We start from the raw sequence: 15,677 nt of genomic DNA, 5'->3' as shown, positions 1-15,677 counted from the left end.
GTATCGAATGCCTCCTGACACTTGTCTGTCCAAAGGAAAGGTTGATCTTTTTTCGTTAGGTTGGTAAGTGGAGTGGCTATTTGAGCGAAATTACTGATGTGTTTCCTATAAAATCCTGCCATACCTAAAAATCGTCTCACTTCCTTGACCTTAGTGGGCGGTTTCATTTCCAATACTGCCTCTACATTCTTTGGGTCGGGTTGACTACCTTCTTGTGAAATTTTATGACCAAGAAACGTAACTTCAGTCTTTGCCATTTCGCATTTAGATAAGTTAAGCTTGACTCCATTTTCTTTAAGTAAAGCGAAAGTTTCACTGAGTCTCTCGCTGTGTGTGGTGAAGTCTGAAGCCCAAATGATTAGGTCGTCTAAGTAATTTTTCATCCAACCCTTCTTCACGAGAGGAGCTAACAATGAGGCCATATGTCTAGTAAAGATAGCTGGAGAACAGCTTAATCCAAAAGGTAGCCTTTAAAACCTATAGAGAGTCACCCCATCACTGAAGGCTGTGAGGTCTCTGCTACCTTCCTCCAATAGAATTTGAAAATAAGCCTCCCTCATATCTAGCGTGGCATAGAACTGATGGCCAGCTGCTTGTTCAACTAATTCTTCTAGGCGGGGAAGTGGGTAAATGTCAGTAGTTAGGTGTTTGTTGACATGTCAGTAGTCAAGGCACATTCTTTTACTTCCATCCGGTTTATTGACTAATACTATAGGAGAGAGCCATGCAGATGTAGATTTTTCAATGATATCTCTGTTCTCCATATCTGTTAACATGTCTGATATCAGGGTTTTTGCTTCCTCGGGGTATCGGTACCTAGGACCACGACTAGGCTCTGGATTAGAGATATTAATTTTAGCAGGAGGCCCTTTCATTAATCCAAGTTCGTTTTTGTCTACTATGAATAAATCATGGTGATTGAGAATGATATTTTTTAAGATTGTTTTCTGCTCTCTAGTAAGGTTACTCCATTTCTATCAACTCCTCGAGTCTTTGTGGCCTACTCTTTGACTCCTGACACCTTGTTTGGTTGTTGTGTGGCAACAGATCATTGTGGATTTCTAGGGAAGGAGTGGCTTGCTTTTGGTGGATGACTTTGACCGTCGGGGAGGAGATGTTTTCAAAAGTGCCTAATAGGGTTCCTGGTTTGACTGTTTTCCGGCCCTTAGTATCATTAATAAATGGGAGGGGGACCTTTTTATTCTCATCTACCGTCACAATCAAGGGGTGATGGTTAGGCGTTAAACATGGCTGAGGCTGGACTAACAAAGTTTCTCCTGGGTCTTCTTTCACCGAGATAGGAAGAAACTGAGCTCGGCAGGGATCAAGTTTGATGGTATGAGTTAGACGGATGTGATCTGTTTGACTTGGAGTGGTAGGAAGAATAGGTACCTCGCGAACTCGTTCCACCTTGCCTTTCTGCCTTTTGATATGATTAACAAGGTATGTGGTTTTACCCCACTTTACTGTATTTGTCTTACCATTCCATTGAAAAGGAGCTTGTGAAAGTATGTCTGTCCCGAGTAAGACGTCAGCGTCAAGGTGGCTATTCGGGACTACAGGGCACCATTGTTTGTGCATAGTCTCTTCACCTACTCCTATCTCTAGTAAGGTCATCCCCAAGATTCGTAAGGGTGAACCAGTTACCCCTTGTAGTATAGGTACTGCTCGCCTTTGTGATATAGCTCCTTCTAATTTCTCTACCGCAGCCTCTGTGATTAAAGTATAGCCGCTACCAGTGTCAATGACAGCTTTAAGAATTTTCTTGTTAACTATGAGATTGATAGCGGGGGATGTGAATCCCTGGGTGAGTCATATATTCTGATTTGGTTTTCCGGGGCAGTCTTTATTTCCTCTCCAGCACCCATGCTGTCTACAGTCAAAGCATGATCCACGGGCAGGTTTTCTCCAGCACTCCCTCAGCGTGTGACTATGGGTTTGACAGTGTGAGCAATATTTAGCGGGTTGTGTTGGAGAGGGGGAGGTTCTCAACCTTCCTACTTGATCAGTGAGACTTTTAATCTGCTGCTTAAGTTCCCAAATTTCCTTTGATTCCTTGGATGTTGCATCTGTTAGGTCTGGGGGATTTTGAGTTATTGGGTCAGGGCTACCAATGGGTTTTGATCTAGATTTTCCCAGTTCAGGTTTAATTCTAGCAATGGGGGAAGTATGGGCAGCCTCGAGCAGTTGGCGCTCATGTTCTACCCTGTCAATAAATTTATCAAGAGGATAATCCTCATCCAGGAAACCTTCTAGTCTAGCCTTTGCTTCTTGGGTTAAGCCCTGCCACAACTTTCTTTTGATAATTTTCTCACATTTAGGGAGTTTCTCTCCTGGAAAGCTTGTCTCTAGGGTGGCATATTTGCAAGTGAATTTGTTGGCAAATGCTTGGGGAGATTCTACCCAATCATATGTCTGTGCGTCTATGTCTCTCCACGCCCTGTCAAAGTTAACCTCTACTTCCTGTTCTAAAGTGTTCAAGTCTTTCCCTTTACTTTCATGTTTAACTGCTCCCAGGCTCTCTCTGGTGTTATGATCCATTAAGTCCTGCCACGGGTCTAATCCACCCCTTGGGAGGCGAACATTATCAGTCATCTTTGCTCACATGGAAGTTTAACGTACTGGGTGTAGAACACAATCTCTCAGGGTGATTGTTAGGTGACCTGCGATACACAGTATGCGCTCAGGTTTTCTTCTTCCAGGACAATGTGTTCTACTCCACTGCCTCTCTATCGCTACTGTGACCTTCAATAACTCTTTTGATCTTACTGATTACTTGAGCTTGGCCTCTCTCGTCCCAGCGAACACCATCCTCGCTCAGTTCTTGTACAAATTGAATATTATTAAAATGAATGTTTGGGGTCTTCAGGGCTCTCTTTACTCTATTATTGATTCCTACTTGGAATTTCTTATATTTCTCCACTGACATTCCCTTAGGGTTGGTCCTGGGTTCAATTTGGCAGACATGCACTAGTGATTGGCATTTGGCAGTGATTTCTTTGATGATGTTCTTAACATCGGAGAAAATCCTAGCGGGATTGGTAGATGTTTCTATGTCATTGCTGCCTATCCACAAGATGGTCAAGTCATGTTGCCACTCGAGTACTCGATTTAACCGGTCATCCTCAAAGAAAGTCCTAGCCTTTGCTCCAGGGGCTCTGAATATCCTAATTTGCACATTTGTTACCTCTAGATGCCGGGGAATCTGGCTATGCCCTACAAGTGCCACCTTCAACATTTACAATTATTTCCAGTCTCCACCTCTTTCGGTCAGTCGCGAAATAAATCCCACCGCTGCTCACCAGTTTAGTGCCCACGGAAAAAAAAAAAAAAAAAAAAAAATATATATATATATATATATATATATATATATATATATATATATATATATATATATATATATATATATATGTATATATATCACCTTCTTTTAGTGCCCACGAGTGATGTTCCCTTGTGGCAGACGATAATCACAAATCCTATCACTGGATTAAAAGAAATACAAATATTGACACTTTTATAGATTTTTAATTGATAATGGAATAATCCGAATAATAATAATAAAAAAAAAAAGGAATCCAGAAATACAAAAGAATGGTAGCGTACTCTTGTTACATAAAACTGGGATGGAGATATCTTCGCGACTACTGAATTGCGGGGGAGACCAGAGAATAAATAAATAAATAAAAAAATATTCCTAAAAGGTATGTATAGACCTGAGGACAGTCTCACACGGTGATCTCGAACCAGGTGGTTGCACTAGTCACGTGGAGAGAACCAACAAAAGGAACGAAAAAAATGTGAATATCTATCCACTCAGAACAATAGTTTATCAACAGGAATATCTGAGGAGAATCCGAGAGAGACTGCTTTAGTAAAATTATTGTTAAACAAACACTTAATATTACAGGAATGGAGGAGGAGATCATCAGACTGCATGCTCACCTGAGGAGAATCCGAGAGAGACTGGCTTTGCTTGAGGAAATAGGCGGGAAACTAAGGATAAAGGTTTCCAGTGGGGAAATTTATTAAGAGTTATAATTTTGTGTTAGTGGGGGGGCGACTAGGTTGTGAGTTCAGGGATGAAAAATATGAATAATTAAGTTACTGTTTACTTTATAGTTGTTACTTTAAGAAGTTTAATTCAATGGACTTTTGAAATCAATTGGGGAATTAGTCAAAGTCTGGTATCTCTTCCCGGCTTGCGTAGCAACAGGGGTAAAAGGACGGCGAAGCAAAGAAGACTTATCAGATTCGTCAACCTCATTGGCGCGGCGTAATTATCTGGGATTTGTTTGAGCTGGCTTAAGACCTTACCATTATAGAATTAATTTTATCGTATTAAGGGCTCCCCATTCTCTGGAATTAGGTGAAAAATTCGCCTCTATAACCTGGCCAAGCAGGAGAAATTACGTTTATTCACGGGGTAAATTTATCATAGAAGTGGTCAACACAGTGACGCTGAGAGGGGGAAAAAGTAAGGACAAAAGGAAACTGAGGAGAGGAGGGGAAGGGGGGGGGGGTTAGTCACATGATACTGAGACTGTCTGGTCATCCCCGCACATTACATGGGCCTTAGCCTAAAAAAAAAAAAAAAAAAAAAAAAAAATAGAAATATATATAATTAATTTCCAGCACTACAAATGTGCCCTCTGCCTTCCTCTGTGTGTAGAGTTTCCCACAACCTTAAATCTATCAATTATGAAGTTTGCAAAGAGTTTGTCAGCAGGGTCAGAGCACTTGAAATGGAGGCAAAATGCTGCTTTGTAGCTTATTGAAAAAGTGCCTGTCGCTTGGCAGGCATAGGTTTGAACCTTGTTGAGATCATTAAGAATTTTCATTGACAGTGAGTGATTACTGTTGCCAAGTAGCAAGGGGACAGGATGTGTCCTGTGTGCAAGATCACAGCTTTACCCATAGATTGATATCTCTGAGCTCTGAGCTTCTTACTGGAGGATAACAGCTGGTAGTCGCAAGAGAAATCAAGACCATGACCACAGTGAAGTAAGCACACATGAACATGGTTGCCTTGGCACTCAGTAATCAGCCCACTTGCTTCCCTTCCCATCCTCTCCATCCCTGAGCCCTCCTCTCCCACCACCAGGCCTCCTAAAGTTCAAGAAGAACATGGATGTGGACGGGTTTATGCCAGACTTGACGGATGAGACATCAGTGAGTGAGGTGGTATACCAGGTGACCGTGACCACCTCCCCAGGTCTGGCTCGCTTTGAGGCCTCCCTCACCTACTCCATCAAGTTGGACACCTTCTCTGTCAAGGTGTGTTTGGCCCTCACCTTTATCTACCAAACTGTATGGAGCCTGAGATACACTTCTGTTGTCCTTTTTTTCATTTAGTTGGGATACATTCTGTGCTTGTACCACCTCTTGTTGCAGTGTGTTCTGGATTGCTGTATTTCTAAGGGAGAAACTTTATTCTTTCAGATGGACGACGTGAGCCGCACCAATAAGTACGGTGACCAGGCACACTGTGTCATGAAAGACCTGGATCACCTTAGGAAGTTCTGCTACTGCCGCGAGCCACCTCCTGCGCCTCAGGACTCCTAGGACTTGCCCGACGCTGAGGGACGCCTCCGGGTGATGCCTCAGTCTCAATTTGCTGCCTCATCCCGCCGCCGCCGCCACCACCACCACCACCCCTCCAGGACACCAGATGCCCATCCTCTGCATGACCTTGGCCTCTAGTGCTCATGCTGTGGGACTTGTGAAGTGTGTGGGAGTGTGTGGTGACTCATTTGGTAGGATGTTGCACAGCCTCCACCTGTGTGTGTGTGTGTGTGTGTGTTACAAAACAATCATTACCGATTACCGCACAGAAAAGTCTACTGACTTTGCAGTGTGTTCATTGCTAAGAATTATGTATATTTTCATTCATTTATGTATCTTTCCATGTCTTCTGCCTGTCTGTCTATCCATCTCTGTTTATCTATATATCTATCTGCCTTTTATCTTTTCATCAGTGCACTCCACACTCAGACAGGCAAGCTTGGCACAGCAGAAGTGTGATGACTGCTGTGCCACAAGAACTTAAGGGTGCTTCACTGCACAAGGCATATCAGGTGCTGCCTCTTGGGACCAGCAGGCACTGTGGGGCCTGCCAGGGGTCAAAATGGGAGAGGAAATGGGTACCTTTGCCTAAGGAAGTTGCACCACAAAATATAGTGGAATATTTTGTACAATTTGTCACGGAGGAGGAGGAGGAGGAGTAGTAGTAGTAGGAGGAGGAGGAAAAGAGCCATATGTCTTCTTGTGATAACCTGATTAGTACATGTACATTGCCAAGTTGTTATTAAGATGTTTTCACTTTGGAGATGTATATTTGTAGGTAGCATAGCCAAAGCAGGTGGTTGTGATGGTGGGTGTAACTTTTCATAACTGTGCTGTGGTAGGCATATGGTTTTTCTTTGGGTTATATTTAACTTAATTAGGTAAGTTTACCTTAAGTTAGAAGGTTTTGTATCTTATCTCTTGTGCAATTTATTTAATTCTTCAGTTTATCAGCAGTTTTAATGCTGAGTTAATTTTCTAATATGGCTGTGTGTTGCTTTGCTTATCATATGATTTTTTTAATTAATTAATTTATTTATATTTGTGACAGATGTGATGATAGACGAAACCTGTATCATGTCCCTGTTTCTGATATCTTGAATCCCTTTCATGTCATTTATTAACTATTTAAGTGATGCTGGATATAATGGTGCACATGTTTCTGTATTATGGGTGTTCATAATTGTCTATTGTGACTTATTAACTTTTTTGCATAATTGATAGCTTTAATGGTGAACTTTTCTTTGGAATAAGTAGGACTAGTTTTATATGAATTATATGAATCTGATATGAATTGAAAAGTAAAGAAACTATTTTTTTGAAAGAGAAAATTAAAATAGTAAAGATAGGTAGATAAGTAGAACCAGCTTGAACTATGGCAGTGAAAGTGGAGGTGGCAAGGAAAGGGAGGCATACATAGAGTAGAGTGGACTACTCTGAGAGGATGCAGCAGAAGAAAGGAACCTGCTCAAGGAAGTGAAATAATTGATAAAACAGATTGGAAAGAATTAAAGGAATAGCTGTAGGGATGGTAGAAAGTGAGTGAAACAATTGATAAATAAGTGCTGTGACAGGGCAGCCATGACCAACCCAAATCCTCTTGTGGTGATCACTGATGGCTAGAGATGTAATAATGTGTTGGACTTGCATTTACCTGAACTTCTAAGTGTCCATCACATCCTGATATCATTCATTCCCTCAGTACACCCCAGCCTGCACTGATGCCTTTCCTCATCACACCACTCCAGAAACCCCTCCCTTGCTGATGTTCTCACAGAGTCCCAACATTCCTCCCTTCTAATTTCATGTCTTCCCTACAACAGATCAGTATCTTACACCTAATCTGAACCTCCCTCCTTGTAATGGTCAAATAACAAGCCTGTAATACACTTTACATCTCTCCCTACACACCTACAGTGCCACATGACCTTAGATATCTGGCACACTTGCAATATTACTTACCTATTTACTTACTCTCATTTACCTCTAGTTTCCTGTCAGGGTTTAATATGCAGCTCTCTCCAGTTCTTCCCACCTTCAGATCAGGTTGTCAGTGTCTCCATGATACTACAAATGGGAACTTGACATAGGAAAGAGGTAGCCACAAAACTGCTGGGGAGATGAGAGAGTCAGCACAACACTTACATTTTCAGATACCACTTGTGTATTGTGCCAATGTGACTAGGATAGGGGGGAGAGTTGAAGTTCACATGTATAATATTCATATGCACTAAGGTGTCTAGATGGTGGCAGGAGATATTACATAATGAGTCTGCTGAGGGAAGATGAATGATAATGATGAATGGTAAAGGAGGGTATATGGGACTCAGCAGTTTTAGAAGAGATAATGAGGGCATACCAAGGAAAGATGAGATAGTGATATTAATGAATGGTGATAGTGGTGATAATGAAACAGAGAATATAGGGGGTATTGGTGATGGTGGCCAAGATAAGAGTGTAAAATCTGAATTGTCAAGTGAAGGATAGTGGCACATAGAACAGTGATAGTGATGAATGGTGATATTAAGAATGTGGTGGAGTAGTGGTGATAGTGATGATGGTAGTGGAGGGATGTACTCGTAGTGTTAAAATGAAATGCCTGTGAGATTAAAGTTGCATACCATATACTGAAAGAAATTTGCTCATCTCAATTACATTTTCTTTCAACACTGACATATCCACAGGTTATCAGGATGAAGGAAAAGGGAAGGTAGTTATACATATATAGGAATGTGTTTTTTCAGCGTCTTATATCAGCTACTTTTAACAAACTTTAGTGGACATTATTAGGGTTTCTAAAGGTGTTTTCATGATTTGATAGCTTATTAAGTTGTTGGGGTTTTCAAGGGTGTTTTGTGACTACTCATTGTTTAAAATAGTTGTTTTTTTTTACATAAGAGGGGTATTGGTTAAGGGCTACAAAAATCAGTATAAGAAAAAGACCATAGGTGCCAATCCCTAAAGAAAAGAGCCTAAAAGAATTATTCTAAATTGAGGAAGTGTCTTGAAACCTCCATCTTCAAAGAGTTCAAGTCATAGGAAGGAGGAAATACAGAAGCAGGCAGGGAGTTTACCAGTGAAAGGGGGATAAAAAATTGTGAATACTGGTTAATACTTGCATTAGGGAGGTGGACAGAATAGGGTTGAGAGAAGGTAGAAAGTCTCATAAAGTGATGCTGCAAGAGGAAGGGAGGCATGGAGTTAGCAAGATCAGAAGACCATTAAGTATGAAAGTAGTGGTAGAAAACAGCAACATTGTGATGAAGAGAGAGAGAGAGAGAGAGAGAGAGATTAAAATAGTCAGAAGAGAGGAGTTGATAAGATGAAATGCTTTTATTATTCCACCCCGTTTAGCAAAGCAGTATGAGTGGAACCCCCTACATATGTGAAGCATACTTCCTATATGGATGAATAAAGCCCCTATACCAAGTTAGCAGGTAGGGGGTGTGAGAAAAACTGGTGGAGACGATTCAAAACGCCTAACTTCATAGCTATTGTAGGTAGAGACGAGATGTGAAGTTTTCTAGTTTTTGTAGGTGTTAAGGGTTATTTTAATAATTCTAGTGGTAAGTTGACAGGTTCAATGTGGAAGCTATCAGGGTATTCAAGGGTGTTTTAACTATTGATGAGCATTAATGGAAGTTGTTGGGATTTTTAGGGATTTTTCATGAGTTTAGTGTTGGGTTATTAAGGATTCTACATCATCAATGGGGAAGAGAAAGAGAGAGAGAGAGTCTAAATAATCATTTCTGTGGCCTTTGAAAGTAGCTTTGATGAAAGAAAAAAGTGGGGTAAACTTTCAGCTCAAGGGGAAATGATTTTCTATACAACAATAGACAGTGAATTGAAGAGTGTTAGACTTCAGTAGTTAGAGGCTGATTGAATGACTGACTGATTGATTGATTGAAGGATTCTCAACAATGGGGTCATATTGCACCCTGTAACGCTCAAAGAGCTTAGTTATTCTCACAAACGATGAGTGAAAAAACAAACATGAGAATATATGTTAAAAACCACTTATTATTCTCCATATTATTTCACACTCGATTCACACATAAACACGCTCAATCTATAGTTTAATAGTTTCCTTACCCCACACATGGCAGTAACTCGCCACATTCATGACCATCCTCCTATTGCTTTCCCAAGGCCATGATCATCACCTCTCATGTGTAGCATTAAGGAAACTGAATTCCCATTAGCTCACTCATACTCTCGTCTCCCGGTATCTGTTAACGACTGTACTGCCAAAACAACTTCCATCATATCACAACCAGAACTAGGCCTTACCGTGATGGGCTTCGGGTACTGCGAATTCTTGGATATAATGGCCTTTCCCTAGCCCCAGTTTGTTTATGTTGACAGTGAACTGTAACCTGTTTTGTATTGCTTTAAGTGAGTTTTAGGCTTGGAATATTAATGTTCAGACTTTTCATACGAAATTATTGTTTCCTTTACGTTTATGTATGTTGTAAGTACTGTTTACACACACACACACACACACACACATATCAATTTATCTGGTAATGTATTTTCACTGGTATAGTGTGTGAGTGTGTGTGTTTAACCCAAGATCGCCTTCTGCTGAACGTAATGTAGTACCTATTATCAATTATTTGACCAGTCGGTTATTTATTGTTGGGTAGTCAGCTAGTTAAGCTTTCTCAGTTAGTCAGTTGGTTTATCATCCAATCAACCATTTAGTCTGTTAATTAGTTGCTCAGTGTTGGAATCTCGCTGTCCCATGTTCGAAGTTTCGAACGCGGGATTTACGTTTCTCGGGCGGCTACGCCACCCGCTGCACCACGGACCACATTTTCCTCTTATGGCAACTTAAAGTTAGTCAGCCATGCAGTTATTTGTTGAACCACTCAGTTTGGTTAGGAAGTCCGTCAGTCAGCCAGCTAGTGCTTGGGTGAGTGAATCAGTCAGCCAGACAACTAGTCAACCAGTCATTCAGCCAATGTCAACTAGTCCAGGAGCAGAACAAGGCAGTGCTGGACATGTGATAAGTTACTAATGTTCTAGATTTTATACAGTTCTTTGTATTATTAAAAGCCATTAAAAAATGACGTGGAATATATTTGATCCTTCAGTAATGATAATAATATGCTTGCATGATAAATACGAAACATTACAAGATTTTGAGAATATTTTTTTTCACGTTGTCAGATACAATATGAGCATATTTTATAAAGGAAAAAAAAAAATAAATAAATAAACTATACAGAAGTAAAGGTAATCAGCAGCCGCATAACTTCCATGACAAACCCAGCGACCAGCGAAGTAGTGCTCTAGGAAATCATTAAATATTCAGTCATTTAAATTTACCATACTACTTTATAATCCACTTTATTCATCTACGTTCTTCATATTAATTTAGTTATCATTTATTCCTGCAAAACCATGAGAGAAAGAAAGGGAGGCAGACCTCAGTATGAAAGAGAACGAGGTGAGGGACAGACAGAGGGTTGGCGAAAACGGAATGTAATCTTTACCCAGAAACTTCCCTGTGGTTATCCTGAAAGACGCTGAAGGAGAAATGAAGAAAAGACTACAGCCAGTAAGTGAAGACTTGAGGTGAACGAGAAGTGTGGGTAGTTTAATGCTTTACTGTGGTTATATAAAGACAGAGATGAACTAGTAAGTTAAAAAGGCACAAGAAAATCTGAAATTGTTGGAAACTGAGAAAGATTGCCTGACCAGAAGCGGAAGAGGAAGAGGGACGCAAGACAGATAGTGTTTGAAATTGTGTAGACAGGAGAGGAGATTTAGAACAAGGGAGAGAAAGGCACAAGACAAATTTTAAAGAAAAATTGTGTAGATGAACAAAAATGCAGAGGAAATTAAAATAAGAGGAGACTTAAGATCGAATTTAAGATGATATTATATATTGCTGGATAAACGGATTGTTAAGATGAAGAGGAAAAAGAGAAGTGGAATGAAATGGAACTGCAAGACAAGAATGAGGAGGAGGAGGAGGAGGAGGAAGATACAAGGAGTACCTATAAGAGGTAAGTACTGGCGGTAGTGTGAAGCAGAGTACTGTAGACTAGAACAATATACTTTGGTTTAGAGCACGTTTGTTGTGTCTGTTGTCGGGGTATCTGAGTGTGTCCTGCGCCTGCTGTTCATTAAAAGGACACGCATTCCTCATGTTCTCTGTTTTTATATTTTTTGCTTTCATTTTCTTTCTTTCTTCTTTGCGTAAGGAGACTGGTGATTTAAAATACATTCCTTAGAGAGACGTAAGTTAAGAGGGGACTTGTTATAGTGGGTGTAACAAGGGTGAAAAAATTTTCATGGTCAATAATGAAACAAGATAAAAGATAATGGATTCAAGCTTGATAGAGTAAGATTTTAAAAAGAGATAGGAAGGAGTTGGTTTTGAAATAGGGTAGGCTAGAGTGGAAGATGAATGGAAATAGACTCGGTAATCTTTTTTTTTTTTTTTTTTTTTGTCCCAAGTCATCAGGAAGCTTTAAATGATTAGACAAGTTTATGAATGAGGATAATAGGTAAAAGTAGGTAGGTGTGTTTCATACAGGGACTGCCAAGTGTTAGTCTGAAGGCTTCCTGCAGCAGCTTCCTGCTGCTCACCCCCCCAGCTGCTAACTCTGTACAAGGGCCTTTTACGTTTATGTATGGAGTATGCTTCACATGTCTGGGCGGGGAGGGTTCCACTCCTACTGCTCTTCTAGACAGGGTGGAATCAAAAGCTTTTCGTCTCATCAACTCCTCTCCTCTGACTGTCTTCAGCCTCTCTCTCATCGCCGCAGTGTTGCATCTCTACATGTGTTCTACCGCTATTTTCATGCTAACTGCTCTTCTGATCTTGCTAACTGCATGCCTCCCCTCCTCCCGCGGCCTCGCTGCACAAGACTTTCCTCTTTCTCCCCTATTCTGTCCACCTCTCTAACGCAAGAGTTAACCAGTATTCTCAATCATTCATCCCTTTCTTTGGTAAACTCTGGAACTCCCTGCCTGCTTCTGTATTTCCACCTTCCTATGACTTGAATTCCTTCAAGAGGGAGGTTTCAAGACATTTATTCTTCAATTTTTGACTTTGGACCCTTTTATGGGACTAGCATTTCAGTGGGCTTTTTTTTTTTTTTTATTGGATTTTTGTTGCCCATGGCCAGTGTCCCTCCAACATTAAAAAAAAAAAAAAATATTTCGTTTGCTTATGCCACAGTTTAGCAAGAGATACGTATTAATAGCTATTTAAATTTATGATGTTAATCACTTGCTCTATTCAGGTTTCCCTTAAAACATTGAATACATAAAAGAAAACCAAATTCGCAAGGGAAACTAATATATATCTCTTATCTTTGTGGATGTTGCTGGCAGAGAATTGTCGGGGGGGGGGATAATAATAAGTCTATGGAATGTGTGCGCCGTGTATCATGTGTGAAGGGAGGGAAGGCTAACGTGCAGTGTGTTAACCCTTTGATTGCTATTTGGCATATGTTTCCTTTGTTACTAATCACTCTGAGACATTTGTAGTTATTCCATAGTCACTTCCAATCTTAAAACTGAGTAGATATTGCAAAGTCTATTATTTTCAATCTCCTACTTTCTTGTAGGTGCTTTCAAAGATTTCACGCATTACTTCTGGTGCTGTTAATTATTTCGCATTGCAGTGAAAGGGTTAAGAAGGAAAGAAAGGGAAGGGGGCGTGATGAGTAATGCATTGTTATTATTATTATTATTATTATTATTATTATTATTATTATTATTATTATTATTATTATTATTATTATTATAGTCTTTCGTCAAGTAATAAGCAGATTCAGCAAAATACAGTGAAAACCTTGACGTTATTTGTAGTTTTCTGAAAGTATTCTTTGTTTATTTTTTTTTCTGAAGTTCTTTTTTTCTGAAGGTTATTTTCTGAAGTTATATATGTTATATATCTATTTTTTTAAATTATTTGCTTTTTGTGTTGTTATGTTGTATTTTCCCGAAGTTATTGAATTCCTCCTTAAGTTATTCGGATTTTTAAGAAGTTGTGTGCTTATTTTCGTGAAGTTATTTGTATTTTCATTATTTTTTGTTGTTATTTTTTTGTGAATTTTTTTCTTTACCTTTCGATTTTTCTTTTCTGAATTTTTTGAAGTTCATTGATTCTTTTCAGATTTTTTTTCTGACGCTATTAAGTGTTTTCCGAACTTATCTGATTTTTTTTTTTTTGTGAGGATATTTGCATATTTCCGTGAAGTTAGTTGCATCTTCTGAAGTCATTTGATTTTTTTCTTATTATCCTTTACTTTTATGAAGCTACTGTATTTGCATTTTAGATGAAGAGAGAGAGAGAGAGAGAGAGAGAGAGAGAGAGAGAGAGAGAGAGAGAGAGAGAGAGAGAGAGAGATGAGGGGGTATGAGTCATGGTGTTTTTAAGAGTGTAGAGTTAATAGCGTAATAGTAATAGCAGGGCGGCACAGCAGGAGGGAGGGTCACTCCTCCCGCGATGACATTTCAACGAGTCACGCACTTCCTCAGAAAAATAAAGAGGGAGGAAGAAAAAAAGACAGTGGAAAACTAGAATAGATTAATGGCAGATAGCTTAGCGGTGAGTGAAGGGGAAGGAGACGTGAGAAAAAGCTAGGGTAGGTTAACAGTAAGTGGCTCAGTACGTGCCCTTATATAATAGAGGAGAAAGAAAACAACAACAACAACAACAACAACAACAAGAACAACAGTGGAAGTTAGTGGTAGATAACTTAGCGGTAAGTGAAGGTAAAAGAAACACGAGGAAATACAATAGGTTAATGGTAATGACTCAGTACATGTCTTTATATAACAGAGAAGGAGAGAGAGAGAGAAAGAAAAAGGTGGAAAATTAGAATAGACAAGTAGTAGATAATTTAGCGGTGAGTGAAGGTGAAGGAAACAAAAGAAAATATAATAAGTTAATTGTAAATGACTCAGTGCGTGCCAATACATAATTTTTTTTTATTTTTATTTATTTGCATGTCTGTGAAAGCAAAAAAGAAACACGAGAAAACTAGATTTTTATGTTAAATTGTTTTTTTTCTTTCTTTCTTTCTGTTTACTGTAGCTATAGAGATGGATGAAAGCAGTTTGTTATATATTCATTCATTATTATTATTATTATTATTATTACTATTATTGAGATCTTTAATTTAAAACACTGAAACGGGTCCCTGTTCTATGACTGACGAGGGTAGAGGGCTGGTAGTAGTAGCAGCAGCAGTAGGAGCAGCAGCAGTAGTAGTAGTAGTAGTAGTAGTAGTAGTAGTAGTAGTAGTAGTAGTGATATACTCGCACCTGCAGTAGTATCAGTTTGAAGGATGGTGGTGGTAGGTAATGCAGTAGTAGTAGTAGTAGTAGTAGTAGTAGTAATGGTAGTAGCGATATATCTGCAGTAACATCAATAAGAAGGATGATGGTGTAGGTAATGCAGTAGTAGCAGCAGTAGTAGTGGTGGTTGCAGCAGTAACGGTAGTGATGGTAACGGTAGTAGTAATATTGGCAGTAACTGTGGTGGTGGTGGTGGTGGCGGCAGCGGTGGTGGTGGTAGTGGTGGTGCTGGTGGTGGTGGTGATGGTGGTGGTAGTGCATGTGGTAAGTAGTAAGTTCTGCAGTGGCCTTGTCCGTAGCACTGCATGGGGGGGGGGGGCGGAGCGAGGGGGGCGTAGTGGTGGTGGTGGTGGTGGTGGTGGTGGTGGTGAAGAAAGAAAGCAAGGCAAATACTCGTTGTGGGTGGAGGGCGGTGGTGGTGATGGTGGTGGAGTAGGCAGGATTGGAGGAGGTGGTGGAGGAGGAAGAGGATGTGGAAGAGGAGGAATAAGTGGTTGTATGTAGGTGATGATGGTGGTGGTCGTGGTGGTGGTGTGCGTGTTTGGTAGTGGAGAGGAGGAGGGCAAGGAGGAAGAGGAGGAGGAGGAGGAGGAGGAGGAAGTGGAAGGAAAGAAGTAGGTGGTTGTCGTTGGCAGGGCGTGGTAGTGGTGGTGGTGGTGGTGGTGTCTGGTGTGGAGGAGGAGGAGGAGGAGGAGGAGGAGACAGCACAGATAGTAGGAGGAGATGTGTGGAGGTGATTGGAGGAAGCATAGTCTTCAGTAGTAAAAGTGGAGGAGGGAGAGGAGGAG

General features: G+C 40.3%; 1 protein-coding gene across 2 annotated transcripts in view; it reads left to right on the top strand.

Annotated features, from left to right (window-relative positions):
• LOC135110236 (uncharacterized) overlaps positions 1 to 8,956 on the top strand; it is a 49,208-nt gene extending 40,252 nt beyond the window's left edge. For both annotated transcript variants that reach the window (XM_064022349.1, XM_064022350.1), the window contains 2 exons: positions 5,105 to 5,277; positions 5,443 to 8,956. In XM_064022349.1, coding sequence (XP_063878419.1) covers positions 5,105 to 5,277; positions 5,443 to 5,565 — 296 coding nt within the window. In that variant the 3' untranslated portion in view covers positions 5,566 to 8,956. The remainder of the gene's footprint in view (positions 1 to 5,104; positions 5,278 to 5,442) is intronic.
• Positions 8,957 to 15,677: the final 6,721 nt, after the last annotated feature.

The sequence above is a fragment of the Scylla paramamosain genome, chromosome 20 (genome assembly GCF_035594125.1).
Source record: "Scylla paramamosain isolate STU-SP2022 chromosome 20, ASM3559412v1, whole genome shotgun sequence".
Classification (NCBI taxonomy): domain Eukaryota; kingdom Metazoa; phylum Arthropoda; class Malacostraca; order Decapoda; family Portunidae; genus Scylla; species Scylla paramamosain.
This window is presented reverse-complemented; position numbering and strand designations above follow the sequence as displayed.